This window comes from Brassica napus, chromosome C1 (assembly GCF_020379485.1).
Source record: "Brassica napus cultivar Da-Ae chromosome C1, Da-Ae, whole genome shotgun sequence".
Taxonomy (NCBI): domain Eukaryota; kingdom Viridiplantae; phylum Streptophyta; class Magnoliopsida; order Brassicales; family Brassicaceae; genus Brassica; species Brassica napus.
The window spans coordinates 48,883,489-48,900,276 of record NC_063444.1 but is presented as its reverse complement, the minus strand read 5'-3'; the positions used below and the strand labels follow the sequence as shown (position 1 = coordinate 48,900,276).

Sequence of the window (16,788 nt, the reverse complement as noted above, 5' to 3'; positions counted from 1 at the left end):
CAGCCGGAACGCTCACAACTCTACTTAGACACTTCTCCTTTTCTTTTTGGGAAACAATGTTAAGGTAGTTTTAGTATTTATTTTGCCTGCAATATGCGATTGATAGAGCATACAATGTAATCACAGACATCTAAATGATACAGAATACAACTTCAATTACTGAATTTTGAGATATGGCGCTAAAACCAGACAAACACATCCAACTTAAACTAAACATAACAGTGACCTGTAAAACACCTCTTGGTGTATTCTTGTGTTGTTTGATTGAAGTTTCAGCACCTGTGTATGAATCAACAGAAAAGTACATAGAAAAATTAGCATTCAACCTCAGAGCCAAGCTACGATAGTATTTATAACATATCTCTGTCCCCAACGAGTACATCAACTCACCGTTTTGTTAAACTTCCCAATGGTTGCCAATAGGAATGTTCCAAGTGGAATGACCTTTCTAGTACCTCACCTGTTTGGTTTTTAGGACGAAAGCTATAAACAATGATCATCATCATGTATATGCCTGCAAAATGCAAGTAATCACAGCGTAAAATGTCAGCACCATTTCTGAAACGCCCTAAGAATCAAGGACCAGACAAAACAGACAAAACTCAAACTAAGCTCCTGTCTATATCTACTCTGGGAACATAACAAAAGACGTCTAGGTGGATTCTTGTAGGACTGAGGGGTTGTTTGATTGAACTTTACGCACCTATGCATGTCACATGAGCTCAATTAGTATTTGATAACATATAAGCAACGGACCGTTTTGTTAAACTTGTCAATAGTTATCAACGGGATTGTTCCAAGTGGAATAAAACCAAAGCATATATCAAAATTCACAAGCAGTTGATTGAGAAACTAAAAGGCCTCTGATGCAGGAACAATCAGAAAATAGATAATAAAAAAAATCAGCAGAATCTTTGCGGATGCTGCTGGAGGTAATTTCATTTTCTTGCGCTTACCCCTAAATCTTAACATACCTTTAATTGATTCTGTGACTGAATGTTTTAGAGCGCATTGTTTTCCTTTGCATCTGCTTCATAATAAAACACCGAATCAGATAAACCTATCTCGTTTCGAATCGAAAATAGCTCCAATTAAACACGAAGCAATAATTACCTCTGCTTGCTGCGTCGTTACTGTTGTTGGAACTAGAAGGACCTTCCCGTTTCGTGGCCGCTATGACACGTGTACGATTCGATGTTTGCTACTCGGTTAGTAAGCTGTAACGACACGTGGGTTTTACTCAAAGTATATAAATATCAACTTGAGTAAAAAAAAAAAGAATCCTATCTAGTACATACCCTTCTCCAAGAAGATGTAAGCATAATGATAAGCACTGCCAGCAGATGGACAATAAGAACAAGCTCAGCATAGCAACAAGCGGAGAGAGCAGCTGCTACTCCAGCGATGAAGAACGATACAGCAAGAGCAGGTCCTGTGTGTTGTCTAGCTACTGTTCCCACTAGAATATACACTCCTGCTCCAATTGTTGTTCCAACTCCTTCAAAAATTCAACAAAGGTAGTAAAAGATCAATTCAATTGACACAATATATGAGAAAAAAGTTTAGATATTTGTCTCATACCAATAGCAACAAGGTCAACGGCTGTTAGTTTCTTGGCAAGCTGATGATGATGATCATCATCTCAGGGTTTAGTTGAAGATTTACATAAGTCATCTCACCTGTACATAATAAATCAATACCAATCAGTTCTCAGACACATTGGTGCATCAGCTTTTTAGTTAACTACATACTGTTATGAACATGACCTGTAACTCAGTCCTCACATTGAACATGTAGATCAAAAGAGAGACAAAATCTCACCTTTTGGATTAAGTTCTTGTCAAGCTCAGCTTCCGTAAGAAGCATATCAGCACTTGGGTGTCTGAAGAACAGAAGCTCCCTCTCTCCATCAGCTCTTAACGCAACAAAGCCGAGAGCTATAAATGCTTTGTGATCGAATCTCATCATCTCTAAGCGCCAACGCAGCAGCTTCTTCTTCATCATCATCAACAGCAAAGTACTCATCTCTAAGCGCCAAGGCATCACCGTATTTGTTCTTGAGCTGGCCGTTGACATACTCCTCTGTCTGATCCATTGCTATGTTCATATACCCATCAAGACAAGCAAGAATGCATGTGCAAGAAAAAGTAAAAGAGAACTCAATATTAAGCTTAACCAGAACCTAGAAAAAAACTGATAGTTTCAGATTCAGATTAAGCAGTGTACACCATAACTCAGAAACTAAAACCGTTGACTATCTATTTCGTCTCCTAGTAATCAGTTTCCTCATCGATAGCTACAAAACTATATGATAACCGAATCACAAAACGATCCGACTGAGAGAGAGAGAGAGAGGCGTACGACGAGTTCGGTGACGTCAAGTGGATGTTTGCCGGATTTGAGGGCGGAACGCCGAGATCGAGGCAGTGACGGAGGGCGGTCTCGCGAGGGATACGTCGCTCGTCAGGGAGATTGATCGGAATGGCTCCGGCGCCGCCGTGTAACGCTATCACCCACCCCACCATAGCTAACGGAATCGCCCACTGATTCGTCCTCGACGATCAATCACGACGATTTGGATTCCAAACCCACGGATTTCACCAAACCAAGACGGGAGAGAGATAGAGAAGAAAGAGAGTAGGAGACTTCCAGGTGTGATGCGTGTCCCCTAAGCAACGTCTCTTCCTCCTCCTAACTAATAAGAGCACTTGTAACGGGGCATGACAACGAATCCGTCAGTCCGGTCCGTTGCACTTTTTGTATTTTTAACTAATATAAACCCAGCCCATTTGACGGATTAAATGGCATCTTGACGGACCCGGTCCGTGGACGACGTGGCGGAAATAGATTGGACGGAGGCGCGAATGTGTTTGGTCTTGGCGAGAAAAAAATCGTCATTTCGACGAAAGCAAAGAAAAAAAAAACCTCTCAACTCTCTAGGGCGATTGTCGGATCCCACCTTCGCGATTCAACTCCGTCTGATCGTCAAGGTAAGTAGAAGCGTTTTTTTCTATATTAATCGAACTAGAGTGTTTCCATTTATATTCAATAGAGTTGGAATCGTTTCGTATCAAAATTAGGGTTCGAAAAAAATCTGCGATTTGGGGATTTTTTATTTTCAATCGATTTGCTTTCGTTTCAATCGATTTTGTTTTGTTTCAATCGATTATTTTCCGTTTAAATCAGGTTTCGATTAGTTTTCGATCGATTTAGGGATTTGAAGACCCTTTTGGGTCTCGAACGATTTTGGGATTTGAAAACCCTTTTGGGTCTCGATCGATTTAGGGATTTGAAAACCCTTTTGGGTCTCGATCGATTTACGGATTTGAAAATCCTTTTTTCGATCGATTTAGGGTTGTCTCTATTTTTTCCAATCGATTTAGGGTTGCGACTCTATTTAGTGTCGAATGGTGTTCGTCTTTCTTATTGTCAAAATCAATCCTAATCTTTGCTTTTTGCTTGTCTTTGCAGGTTAAGGAAAATGGGAAGGTATAGCTATAGCCAGCCATCCTCATCATCAACGTCCATCGACATCACCTCACTTCTCGACGCTGAAGCTCAGTTGTACGCCGATGAAGCTCAGAGTAGCTTCGATAATGGAGAGCCGTTTCAGAACCAACCTCAACCTGAGGGGGATGATGGCATCCCGACGATCTGCTACTGTGGGAGTGAGCCGGTTGTTGCTACAGCCTACACGGAAAAAGATCCAGGCCGTAGGTATTTCACCTGCAACAATGTCGTTGATGGAGCCACTCACATCTGGAAGTGGTGGGATGACGCGGTCATGGAGGAGATGAGGGACTTTCAGACGGAGATAAGACGGCTTAAGGAAGCAGTTGCAGAGAGAGAGAAGAAGCTGCTGCTGCTAGAGAAGACTGTGTACGACGCAAGAAAGGATACCACACGAGTTAAGCTAATGGTGTGCCTGCTAGTGGTCATAGGTTTGGTAATCTTGGTTCTACATGGTAAGTTCTCGACTTATTTGGATTTCATTTTCAGTTTATGCGTTTGTATTAAAACATTTGACTGCCTAATGTTACTTGTTTGCAGGAGTAGCTTCAAAGGCTTCAATGGGGGAGTGTTCTATCACCTGTCCAATGGCCAAAAAAGTAAAGGTACTCTGCTTTTCTTTTCTATCACTTGACAATGTATATTCCGTAAAAAAAAAATTCAAATAGTATTGTAGATTAATAAATGCTACTGATTTGCTTTATATCTTCCCAACCCGTGTGATTTGATTGGTTTTAAAGGTTCTACGTTTAAATTGCTATAGTACATAGGATTTAATTTTGGTACTGATTTTGAATGGTGTTTGGTTAAATTGCTTTTAGTTTGCTTCCTATCTTCCTAACCGCTCAGATTTGATAGGCTATTATTGTATAATAAATTGGAACATGTATTACTTAAGGCTCTGTGTAACTACTTGAGTAACACAGAGCATTTTTACAGCCATGTCGGGTTATAGACACCTGCTGTACAGTCAAATGCCAGTAGATCTTGAATCACCCGAGCCTTTTTGGCTCGGGTCTCAAGCTCCTGATGATTCTCTTAGCGAAATCCCTCCTGAGTGTTCTAGCCAAATCCCTCCTGAGTGTCCTAGTCAAGTCCCTGGTCAGTCTCGTAGGCAAGTCCCTGGTCAGTCTCGTAGGCAAGTCCCTGAGGAGTCTGTTAAGACCTTTGCAGATAGAAGGAAATATTCACCCAAAGAGGATAGGATCCTTATTGGTGCTTGGCTTAACACCAGTAAGGACCCTCTCGTAGGCAACGAGCAGAGAGCTGTTGCTTTCTGGAAGCGTATTGTAGACTACTACAACGCCAGCCCTCAGCTCGTTGGGGAAGTACCGCGAGAGGTTACTTCTTGTAAGCAGAGGTGGTCTAGGATCAATCATGAAGTATCCAGATTCACTGGTTGCTACAACCATGCGCTGAGGGAGCAGAGAAGCGGCCAAAATGATGATGATGTGATCAAAGCTGCTTACGACATATTCTTCACCAAGTACGATACCAAGTTCACACTCGATCACTGCTGGAGAGAGCTCAGGCATGAGCAGAAATGGGCCTCCACTTATATGGCTAAGGATGGTGGAAAGGAAAAGCGGAGGCCAGTGGTGGATCTTGACGGAGCAGAAGAAAATGTTGTTGGAGAAGATGAGGATAGACCAGTCGGGGTAAAGGCTGCGAAAGGTGCCAGTAAGAAGAAGAAGAGTGGTCGAGATGAGGAGTTGTCTAAGCTACAAGGCGTTTTGGAACTTAAGGAAAAACTGTCTAGAAATAAACTCCTTGATCGCTTGCTGGCCAAGAAAGAGCCATTGTCTGAGATCGAAACAACACTAAAAATGAAGCTTATGTCTGAAATGTTATGATGTATACTGTGTGTTGTTTGAGGTCACTTGCAGGAAAAGTTAGTACTTGTTGTGTGATGTGTGAACTTGCTTAGTTGTTACAGCTAAACTAACCATTTTTTAAACGTGTTGTTGCAGGTTGTCACGGGAGGATAGGAGTTCTTTTGTTCCTTAGCTAATGCGGAGTTGTCACGGGTGGATTTAGAGTACTGAGAGCATTTTGGCATGTAGTTCCTGCTCATAAGTCACGGGTTTTCCCTTCTTGTAGTATAAGTAGTCGGATATGTATCTCTTTCTCCTCAACATCAAAAACCTTATCACCAAAACCGTTGTAATATTTTGGAACGAAAACCATTGTAATATTTTTCTGCTACTTGCTTCTCTCAATCCTTTGTATCCATCTCATCAACATGCTTCGTCTGATGAAAATGATGAAATCGAGGAGAGATTGGATGATATTATCGAAGATTTCATTGACGAAATTTACGACGATATAGTTGAGGCCGAACCCATACCGCAAAGGACCCGTAGTTATACTGAACGACACCGCGAAGGAGGACAGCACCAGCTAAGCAATGACTACTTCAACGACGACCATTCGATATATTCGATACAAACTTTCAGACGCCGATTCCGCATGAATAAGGGATTATTCATACGTATTGTCGATGGCCTTGAACAATTCTTTCCATTCTTCCAGCAAAGAAAAGATGCAACGGGTAGGTGGGGTCTTACTGCACTACAAAAATGTACGGCAGCAATTCGTCTACTTGCTTATGGAAATTCGGCTGACACGGTTGACGAATATCTCCGACTTGGTGAGAGCACTGCACTTTCTTGTTTACATCATTTCACTGATGGGATAATACAGTTATTCGGAGATGAGTATCTGCGACGACCCACAGCAGAGGATCTTCAACGGCTACTCGATATGGGAGAGAAACGAGGGTTTCCTGGGATGGTCGGGAGCATTGACTGTATGCACTGGGAGTGGAAAAATTGTCCAACCGCTTGGAAAAGACAGTACGCCCGTCGCCACGGAAAACCGACTATTGTCTTAGAGGCCGTAGCTTCACAAGATCTTTGGATTTGGCATGCATTTTTGGTCTTCCAGGTACCTTAAATGATCTTAATGTCCTCGATCGATCTCCTCTGTTTGATGACCTTTTAGAAGGTCGAGCTCCCAGGGTGAGGTACATGGTCAACAACCACATGTATTAGTTGGCATATTACCTCACAGATGGTATATATCCAAAATGGTCAACATTTATCCAAAGTATCACACTCCCTCAAAGTCCTAAACAACAGTTATTTGCTCAAGTTCAAGAATCAATCCGAAAAGATGTCGAGCGTGCTTTTGGAGTATTGCAAGCTCGGTTTGCGATTGTGAAAAACCCGGTTCGTACGATGGCCAAAGAGAAGATAAGAAAGATAATGAGAGCATGTATCATACTACACAATATGATAGTTGAAGATGAACGAGATGGTTATTCAATGCGGTACGATATTTCAGAATTTGAAGAAGGAGCATCTTCCAGAACTTCGGAGGTCCTAAACGCAAACCCTACACTAAACGAAATCCCGACAATTCTCAATAATATATTTCCCAACCGAAATGATCTTCGTGATAGGCAAACTCATGAACGATTGAAGAATGATTTGATCGAAAACATTTGGAATAAATTTGGCGATGAAGATTAATAATTAGTATCTTTATATTTAAACCTTGTATCTTTTAATCCTTGTATCTTTAAATTGAATCCTTGTACCTTTTATTTTAATTATGAAATTAATAAATTTTCAATTTTACTTTTTTTACAAAAAAATAATAATATTTTCTTGCTAAGGACTCCGTCTTCGGGATCACCATTGGACGAGCTTTTTGGACTCGAATCCTTCACTGTTCAAACAAAAAAAAAAAAAAAAAAAATATATTAAACAATTGCCAAGGATCCCAATGTGGGCATGACCATTGCAAGTGCTCTAAGCGACGTCTTTATGATAAGTAGGTAATTTTTTATTTTTTCTAATCACAATTAATTTAAACAACCCACTTGAGAGACCCTGATAATAATGCTCTAATGCGACGGCGGTAAAACATATATATTACTGATATCACTTTCAAAGTTTTTATTAATCAAGTATGAATTAAAGCAAGCAATTTTTTTTTTCAAATATTTTGTATTTAATATAAAGAAGAAGCAATTACAATATGAGAAAAATATACAGAACACAACTCTTTTAGATCGAAAGCAATGTGATATGCTTATTAATAAATGTTCTTGTAAAAACTTTGTTGTACGGTTGCGCTAACTTAGTTTTTCTGTTTTCTGTTGTATTCCTTTGTTCTCTGAGTAGCTAGGTCATGCGAGGGATGTATTGGAGCTGTGAAAAGATTCATCCGATAAATGGAACGTTACCTCTTCTGTGACTAATCATAAACTATTGATAATTGATATTTTTTTTTTAACAAAGGGCTTTCAATTAAAATAAAAACGTTTACATGATAAGAGTGTAGACCTTATAGTGAGAAAAAATTTGCACGAATACAATTCATGACGAATAACATCTCAAACCTATGAAACATTCAAGGCATGAGAGAGTCAAAACCAAAAAAGAAATGAAAAAGAGCTACTAGCGAGTGTTACCACGGCCGTCGCAGTGAAAGACTTCATAAATATCGAACTCATGATCTATTAAACTACTATAAAGAGGGTCAACTAGGCTAAGTTCGCTTGTGACCTCTGGAACTCCATTGAGATTAACTCTCGTCGAACAAACCATAGACTCGTTCAACATGAGAGTCATAAGCTGCTTTGGGGATTTATCGAAGTGCTTTCTTGTGAATCTCCGGTTGTTGAACAATAAGTTCCATTGTTTGCAAGTAGATCGTAAATGCCTCAGAGATGTAGCCGGAACGCGACAAAGTATCTCCTCTATCAAATCACATGGAAGGTCCGACATCTTTAATGTGTTTTTTCTCATCATCGTGAGTCTTAAGATGGTGGCTTGAATTGTTATTTAGGGTTTTCGTTTGCTCACTCTTACAAGATTAATATATACGACTTTTTTCCTCATTCCTTTTCCTATATGGTTTATATTTTTTTTATCAATATAAATTAATTCAGTATCGATTTTATAAAATCACTATTATTTTATTTATTTGTTTTGAGCGAACAATTTCGGTAAATTAGAGTCAATAATATTTAACAGTCGTATTATAAAATTTGGTTGTAAATTATAAAACATCAAAGACGAGTTCTAATCTGGAATATGTATCAAATACATTCGGGAAATCCCATATATGTTTTAAAAGTTTCTCATAAGCACTATTCCCATAAGTGGTCTCTTTAGCCAAAAAATCTGTCTTGTCATTGTTCTCACGGGAAATATGAAAAAAAAAAGAAGATCAAAACCAGGGGCAGTCCCAGTGTTAGTGTATTAGAGGGTGTGGCATGTGCCCCACCCTATTTTTTGGATATCAAGTCTTTCACTGCGACGGCATATCCAACACAAAAAAGAACAAGACAGCTAAATAGTAAATACATATCCAACACAAAGATAAGGATCAGAAAAAAGATACATGACAGAGTATCCAACCTTTCTGGTGATCTTTGGCCTTTCTCATGCAAGGGATGCTTTCTCAGAGTGGAGCCTGAAAAACAAGAGTGAATGAATATATATATATATATGTGAACAAAAACAACAATTTTAAGACAAGAAAAGGGTAGGTTATCAATTATGTTGGTAAAAAATAAAATCATCTTAGAGCATCTTTATCCCTGTAAAAAAAAGGTCTCTTAAGCAAAAAGTACAAGAGGGGCACAAAATAACAAAAACCGTATGCCCAAGTCGCCAAATAAGAGACGTTTTCGGTGGGTTTTTTCAACTGTTCGCGGGACCCACTGACACGTGGCGGCCCACGATTGATTCTTTTTTATTTTTTTTTAATCAGACAAAAACGAAAAAAATAAATAAATAAGAAATCCATTAAGGGTTTGTGCGATAATGATGCTCTAAGAGCATGATTATCGGGGGTTCTTAAGGTGGAGTTCTTAGCGGAATATAAAAACCCGTCTCTTAACTTTTAACTAAAAAAGCTAAGAACCGGCTCTTAAATAAGAATTTTAAGAACCGATTCTTAGTTTTTTTAGTTAAAAGTTAAGAGATGATGTTAGGAGTTTTCAAGGCTCCTAAGACAAATGTTGTAGTATAGTGATTGTCGAACCAGTTCTGAGGGATATCAAAGCACTGAGAATGCAAGTACTCACTTAATCTAAGTGCAACCAATGATTTAGATGGGTTTTAAGCTATGACTAAAACTAGAAAGCAATAACAGAATGATACTTTCTTGACTAAAGGAAAAGAGAACTCATGGGCAGAGGGATTAGACCTTGGGTGATCAAGTATCGAACTAAGGATGGCAAACGATCAATCAAACTATCAACCTTAAGCCTAGACACAATTCTAAGCGAGCTCTATGTCTAGATGAATGCTCATTTGCTAACATATCTCAAACATCAAATGTCTTTGGTTGAATAATATGAAAGCAATCATTACTAACAAGTCTATTAGCTATCTTAGCATCTTTAACAACAAATGTCTTTGGCAAAGTATACTAAAAGCCTAGGAGAGTTGTCTCAGGCATTTCATCAAACACCTTTCGGGTGGGAAATGCCTATTGATCAACTTTTGAGTGGCCAACTCAGAAGATGCATTAAGAATACTCTACTAGCAAGGAACAAGAATGATCTACACTAAAACATCCTAGAACTAACCTAATCACCCTTAATCTCCCTAACCCATGAATTCAAAAAGTGATTACTCACTAATCTCCATGATTCCTCTTAAACCCATATTAGATTTCAGATTAATCATTTAGAGAAAATACAGATAATAGAATAGAAATCAACAGTAGAACATCTGATCAATGAATCAAAGAGATCCCCTTTTTCAAGGTTTTTGGTGGTTTTCTTCAGAACAAAGATAGCTCTGCCTCCTGGTGGCTTACAGAGTATTAAAACATAGGTTTAGAAAATAAAAACGTGCATAATGAAATGACCAAAAGGCCCTTGAGAAAACATGAATTCGGCCAAACAAATAGACGTGGAGCGACCTCGGCACGTCGCTGCGAGAGGTCGCTCCCGGGTCGTTTCTTCGCGAGCGACCTGGCTGTGTCGCTCCGAAGACGTCGCTCCCGGGTCGTTCCTCGCGAGCGACCTGGCTGTGTCGCTCTGAACTGGTCGCTGTGGTGAGGTCGCTCTAGGAGCTGGAGCGACTTCGCCTTATCGCTCTGAACTGGTCGCTCTAGGAGCTGGAGCGACTTCGCCTTGTCGCTCTATGAGGTCGCTCCGAAGCGTATAGGGCGAGCGAGTTCATGGCGTCGCTCCGGTAGGTCGCTCTGGCTGGAGTGACTTGAGATAGTCGCTCTGGGCTGGTCGCTCCAGGCAGTGCTCGTCCAAAGATCACTCTAATCACCTCCTTTGAGCTCCAAATGCACCCAAGTGTCTCCAGGAACTCCATGTGGCACTCCAACACCTGATAGAGACTCATGTATGCAGAATGTAACCTAAACATGGCTAAATCCTAGTCTATATGATCAAAATGCACATGGATGAATGGATAAGATAATGAAAATATGCAAGATATCAACTCCCCCAAACTTGTTCTTTTACTTGTCCACAAGTGAACTTTCTAGAACTCATAGGGAGAGAGGTTTGAAGGTGGGAGCTCATAGCCAAAAGAAACACAACTAGTACTCGATTCAACATCTAATCCAGCACGAGCACACTCTCTTATTACACTCTAGCTTCTCTAGGTCTATCTGAACTCTTTTCATCCCTACACTCATCATCATGCATCCACACATTCAAATCAACCAACTCTCACATTCATTAAGCACAAAACATCAGGTGAATTCTTGCAAATGGTAAGTTGGTCCAAGTCATTTGGTTGGGTGAGGGAAGGCTTTTATTCAAGTGATTCAAGAGGTTCGAAACTTTGAAGAGGAGAAGTCATTTGGTTGGGTGAGGGAAAATTTGGTTGGGTAAGTTGGTCCAATGTGGGCATGACCATTGCAAGTGCTCTAAGCGACGTCTTTATGATAAATAGGTAATTTTTATTTTTTCTAATCACAATTAATTTAAACAACCCACTTGAGAGACCCTGATAATAATGCTCTAATGCGACGGCGGTAAAACATATATATTACTGATATCACTTTCAAAGTTTTTATTAATCAAGTATGAATTAAAGCAAGCAATTTTTTTTTTCAAATATTTTGTATTTAATATAAAGAAGAAGCAATTACAATATGAGAAAAATATACAGAACACAACTCTTTTAGATCGAAAGCAATGTGATATGCTTATTAATAAATGTTCTTGTAAAAACTTTGTTGTACGGTTGCGCTAACTTAGTTTTTCTTTTTTCTGTTGTATTCCTTTGTTCTCTGAGTAGCTAGGTCATGCGAGGGATGTATTGGAGCTGTGAAAAGATTCATCCGATAAATGGAACGTTACCTCTTCTGTGACTAATCATAAACTATTGATAATTGATATTTTTTTTTTTAACAAAGGGCTTTCAATTAAAATAAAAACGTTTACATGATAAGGTTGTAGACCTTATAGTGAGAAAAAATTTGCACGAATACAATTCATGACGAATAACATCTCAAACCTATGAAACATTCAAGGCATGAGAGAGTCAAAACCAAAAAAGAAATGAAAAAGAGCTACTAGCGAGTGTTACCACGGCCGCGACAGCCGCGCTTACCTCTCCCTCGTGCAGTTTTCCATTCCAAATCTTGGAACTTTTTAGGAGGTCTAATCTCCCTCAAACCCCTTGTCAAACCGAGCGAGCTCATTGGTTCATCTGGGGCCTCTTCCACATCACCTAACGCAGTGAACCGAGAAGGACTCTCAAATCCACTTGCTTGAGCCAATGTGTGTAAAGGATCAACAATTTTGGACCTCCTTGTTGATAATGTTGGATGGAGAAGTCTCCATAATAGATGCTGAAATCGGAGTAGATTCAATATCTACTAATGGCGATAAAATCTTGGCTAAAGTTGGCGATGCTATTTGGTTATCCTCTTGAACCTGTGGGGTAGAGGAACTAGTGGTGATCGTTGAGACTTGAATATCTTGGCATTCCATAGGGGCATGTGTAGAAACATATGGTTCCTGAGAATCCGCTATCAAGTCCGAGTGCAAGCGTGGAACATCCTGAATGTTCATGTTCAACTCTGGTTGAGAGTTAACATGAGGCACACTAACAGAAGTTGTAGGGAGACTTCCTGTGACTGTTTCATCATTTTGTTGCTGCAAGATGAGATCAATATCAACAATTGGTATGTCAGTAGTCACGTCCACTGATAATTGATGTTACGTTCACGTTATGTCTTAGAATGCTTCAAAACCCACTGATAACTGCATATTTCCAACGTATTTGTATGGAACGGAAGAAAAAAAAAAGCTGGACATAAATTAAATGGGCTGGTCTTGGTTTAACATGCGATTTCTCCACATCTATACGTTTAAACTGTTCGCTCATGTTTTTTTGGTAATCATGTTTTAAAAAATTACTAATGACTAATGCAGAGGACGAGATGATCAAAGTGACGACGGTTCATGTTGTTTACGGAGTTTCATGACAGAATCATTCTTTTCAGACTTGTTGTTATTCTTAATTGGATTCTTGCACACATTATTTTTTGCCACTTGGTAGACTTTTCTGTTATGAGAGAAACCCCACAAACTTATTTGTAAAAGTTCTTTGTGTCTTATTTTTTTTTTGGGTCTCACTAATTCTTGTACATAATTCAGTTAGGTCAGTCGTGTTCTATATCTTTGAATTTATTACGCTAAAGAAGCATGCAAACCTGCATGTAAATTATGTCAAAGAAAGATCTGGAACCTGAGAGATCTTTCCTGAATCCTGATCATATAACGATACAAAAAAATGATGAAAAGTAATGCAATAGCAACAAGTATGTATAACTCACTTGAAACATTTCGTAGTATAAAAAAATACCACTAAACTAAAATCAACAGAACTTGTGCCCATCAAAAACAAAACCACTAAACTCTGTAAAAAAGCTTGGACCATCTTCCAGCATATTGTCCGTTAATTGTATCTCTTTTTCTTTTCCCTCCCACACCTACACCTTGGTGGATTTGTGTCAAACTTGGAACATAATTAAACAAAATCGGGCACTGTTTGGCTTCTCCAAAATCAAATTCTCTGACTTGATTTTGCTCTCCAACAATGTGAATCAACTTTTTGCCGTGGAATTCATCTTCCAAGTATCTATCACAACACACGATGACTTTCTTCTCCTCTTCGACCAAAAAACTTACGGTATCCCGAAGATGAAGTCCAGCTGGCGAGTAATCCAGTGCTAGGAACATGCTCCACGAGACTTCTTTGGTCTCACCAATCTTATTTGTCACCCATATCTCTGTCCTTGACGTATAATCTCGCTGTAACAACACAGAAAGCTTCTCTTCTCTAACAACGGACATAGACATAGTTTCATAGAGAAAACTCTGGCACGGAAGACGTAGACGTTCAAACGTTTCACTTGTATAATCAAAACTGAGTAAGAATATGCTGATGGGACGCTCATCTTTTTTATCACAAGCAAACCAGTACGTTTTTCCTTTCAAAGACATGAACTGTTCAGAATCTTCTATGGTGCAGTCGGGGGTGATATCAAGACTCCTCCATGAATTAGAGTTATTCTCAAAGATTGCGAAGTCAGGGTGGTAGCTCAATACTTTATAGCTATTACCATGGTAGGATCCAAGAGCATGGCTGCTGACACGTGTTTTGGGTTGGATCCACCTAGCTTGACTAGTACACGGGTTCCAGACCACGAGTCTAGTGTTGTCTTCGTTGATGCATAATAATAAGCCGTCGCAGTGAAAGACTTCATAAATATCGAACTCATGATCTATTAAACTACTATAAAGAGGGTCAACTAGGCTAAGTTCGCTTGTGACCTCTGGAACTCCATTGAGATTAACTCTCGTCGAACAAACCATAGACTCGTTCAACATGAGAGTCATAAGCTGCTTTGGGGATTTATCGAAGTGCTTTCTTGTGAATCTCCGGTTGTTGAACAATAAGTTCCATTGTTTGCAAGTAGATCGTAAATGCCTCAGAGATGTAGCCGGAACGCGACAAAGTATCTCCTCTATCAAATCACATGGAAGGTCCTGTTGGACCCGAATATGACCCTCAGGTGAGGTACCGATAAGCGTGAGCTAGCATGTGGGTTGCGATAAGCCCATCATAACAAAGGGAGCTGAAAGCCGAGCTGACGACTGGACCTGGGAGACATCATAGCAGAGGTCACGACAGAAAGTGAGCTAACACCTTAAGAGACTCGGTCAAGAGGAGCCTAAAGCGAGCTCCGTAATTGAAGCCAAATATCTAGGAGAACAGTTGAAGGGTTGCCAACGAAACCTAGACTATATAAAGATGGAGAAGATAAAAGACAAGGGGGATCTCTTTTCCATATATCAACTTTTGTACTAGATTAAAAGCATTACGTATTCTTTAGCAATCATCTCAAGATACATTCCTTTGTATTCATCATCTTTCAACTCATCAATAAAATCATATTCATTCTTCAAGTTTATTTACGGGATTCAGCCCACGATTCTCATTCATCTCTCTTGACCTAACCTAAATCTAAGAAGTGAAACCTTGTCTCTCACAATTGGCGCCGTCTGTGGGGACAAATAATCGAATCCCTTTCTCTAAAGCTTAAAGGATGAATCCATTAGACGGAACGAATCCATCTAACCCCGATCAATCGAACCAGAGCAATAGCTCACCGAATCGCACTGCTCCGGGGGCAAATAACCCGAGAGCCTCCGGAGGGACCAACTCTGGGTCCTCAGCCCTCAATAACCCATCGCATCAATCCGCTCCGAACCAAACGGAAGATCAGCTTTCTGAGATCCGTCGGATGATGCTCCAGTTAGTGGACAAAGCTCAAGAGACCGAGCGAACGGTGCAACAGTTAGCCGAACGGCAGCAACAGTTCGAAGAGATAACCAGATCTCAATCCGCAACGACCCAACCGTCCGTCCACCAGGGAAGAGGAGTCACTTTCCATGAACGGTTAGCTGACCCTTCCTTCCCTAGAGAGCGCCTGAACTTCTCCCCTGATAGCCCAGGTGCAGAAGGGCAGGAACCTGCTTTCCAAACGCCTCGCGCTAGGACAGCTCCTGCGTTTACCCCTCCTATCACCAGCACCATGGGGAGCAATGTAGCTACAACTAGCTCCATGCCTGATCGAAACACCGGTGGGAGCACCCGTTTGCCTCCACCGCCACCTCCTTCCGGGTCTGGAGCAGGAACCAACATACCGTCCGGGGGCAGAACATCAGCTTCGGTGTTTCAAGCTAGGGTTTCAACCCCAAGCACAGACGAATACCAAAGGACGGATGCTGATCCTGCAGCTCTCCGCACTAACCTCGCTCGGAGCCTAAGGACCAATGAGCGACCTATTTCGCCAGCTAGCTGGGAAGACGACCGAGCTCGGTCTCGCCAGGAACCTGCTCGCCGAGTATCTGATAATGACCCAAATGTCCTCCCCTTCGAGGGACCTGACGCAATTCGCAGGTACATGGAGCGAACCCACGCAGCTCTCCAGAAATTGGGAGCTCAAGTTCACAAGGTAACGAGCTCAGCTCCCGAAATCGAGAGCTTAATTGAGGAGACTCGTGGAACTCCGTTCACCGATAGAATTGCCAACTCTTACATAAGAGATACTCGAAAAATTAAGATTCCTGAATACGATGGGAACGCAGACCCAAAGGCCTATTTAAGAGCCTTCCGATTAGCTATCGTTAAAGCTCACTTCACAAAGGAAGAGTGTGATGCAGGATATTGCAGAACATTTGCCGAAAACCTGATCGGAACAGCTCTCGAATGGTTCTCCAGCCTCGAGCCGAACTCTATAGACAGTTTCGATCAATTGGCTAACGCCTTTATGAAGCAATATTCAACTCACATCCTGAAACAAGCGTCTGAGGCTGACCTCTGGAAGATCAGACAAGGACTGGGAGACTCACTGCGAGTCTACATCGAAAAGTTCAGAGCAGTAAGAACTAAACTCTCGAATCCCAACGATCAGGTAGCCATTGAGGCTCTTAGGAGAGGTCTCTGGTATAAATCAGGTTTCTTCTCGGAGCTAACGCTAAATCCCCCTCCAACTATCGATGACGCCCTCCATAAGGCCTCTAGATACATTACCTTGGAAGAGGAAATGGCAGCATTAGATAAGCTCCACAGAAACCCCAGAGTCACCCGAAAGGCGAAGCCTCCGATGGAAAGGGACCTCACAAAAGAGGTAGCTCCCGAAATAATCAGACCCAGGGAGAACATTCTTACGTAGTCGAGGAAGACAAGGAAGAAAAACCTGTCGCCG

At 40.8% G+C, this 16,788-nt stretch overlaps 1 protein-coding gene and 1 long non-coding RNA gene across 4 annotated transcripts; both read right to left on the bottom strand.

Annotated features, from left to right (window-relative positions):
- Window positions 1–59: 59 nt before the first annotated feature.
- Window positions 60–2,742, bottom strand: LOC125580368. 3 transcript variants are annotated; one of them, XR_007318118.1, is made up of 8 exons: window positions 2,362–2,742; window positions 1,822–2,097; window positions 1,582–1,679; window positions 1,299–1,498; window positions 1,114–1,217; window positions 975–1,027; window positions 391–514; window positions 60–279 (listed from the first exon to the last, which is right to left on the bottom strand). It is a non-coding gene; the product is annotated as an uncharacterized LOC125580368 (long non-coding RNA). The 3 variants fall into 3 exon arrangements; XR_007318119.1 differs by having other exon boundaries at window positions 1,822–2,086; window positions 2,362–2,738; XR_007318117.1 differs by having other exon boundaries at window positions 1,822–2,742.
- Window positions 2,743–11,200: 8,458 nt separating this feature from the next.
- LOC125580098 (probable F-box protein At5g47300) lies at window positions 11,201–14,929 on the bottom strand. The gene is made up of 3 exons (XM_048744072.1): window positions 14,900–14,929; window positions 14,724–14,780; window positions 11,201–14,611 (listed from the first exon to the last, which is right to left on the bottom strand). Exons 1-3 carry the CDS (start codon window positions 14,927–14,929, stop codon window positions 13,424–13,426), a joined length of 1,275 nt encoding a protein of 424 aa, XP_048600029.1. The 3' UTR covers window positions 11,201–13,423.
- Between the last annotated feature and the right edge of the window lie 1,859 nt (window positions 14,930–16,788).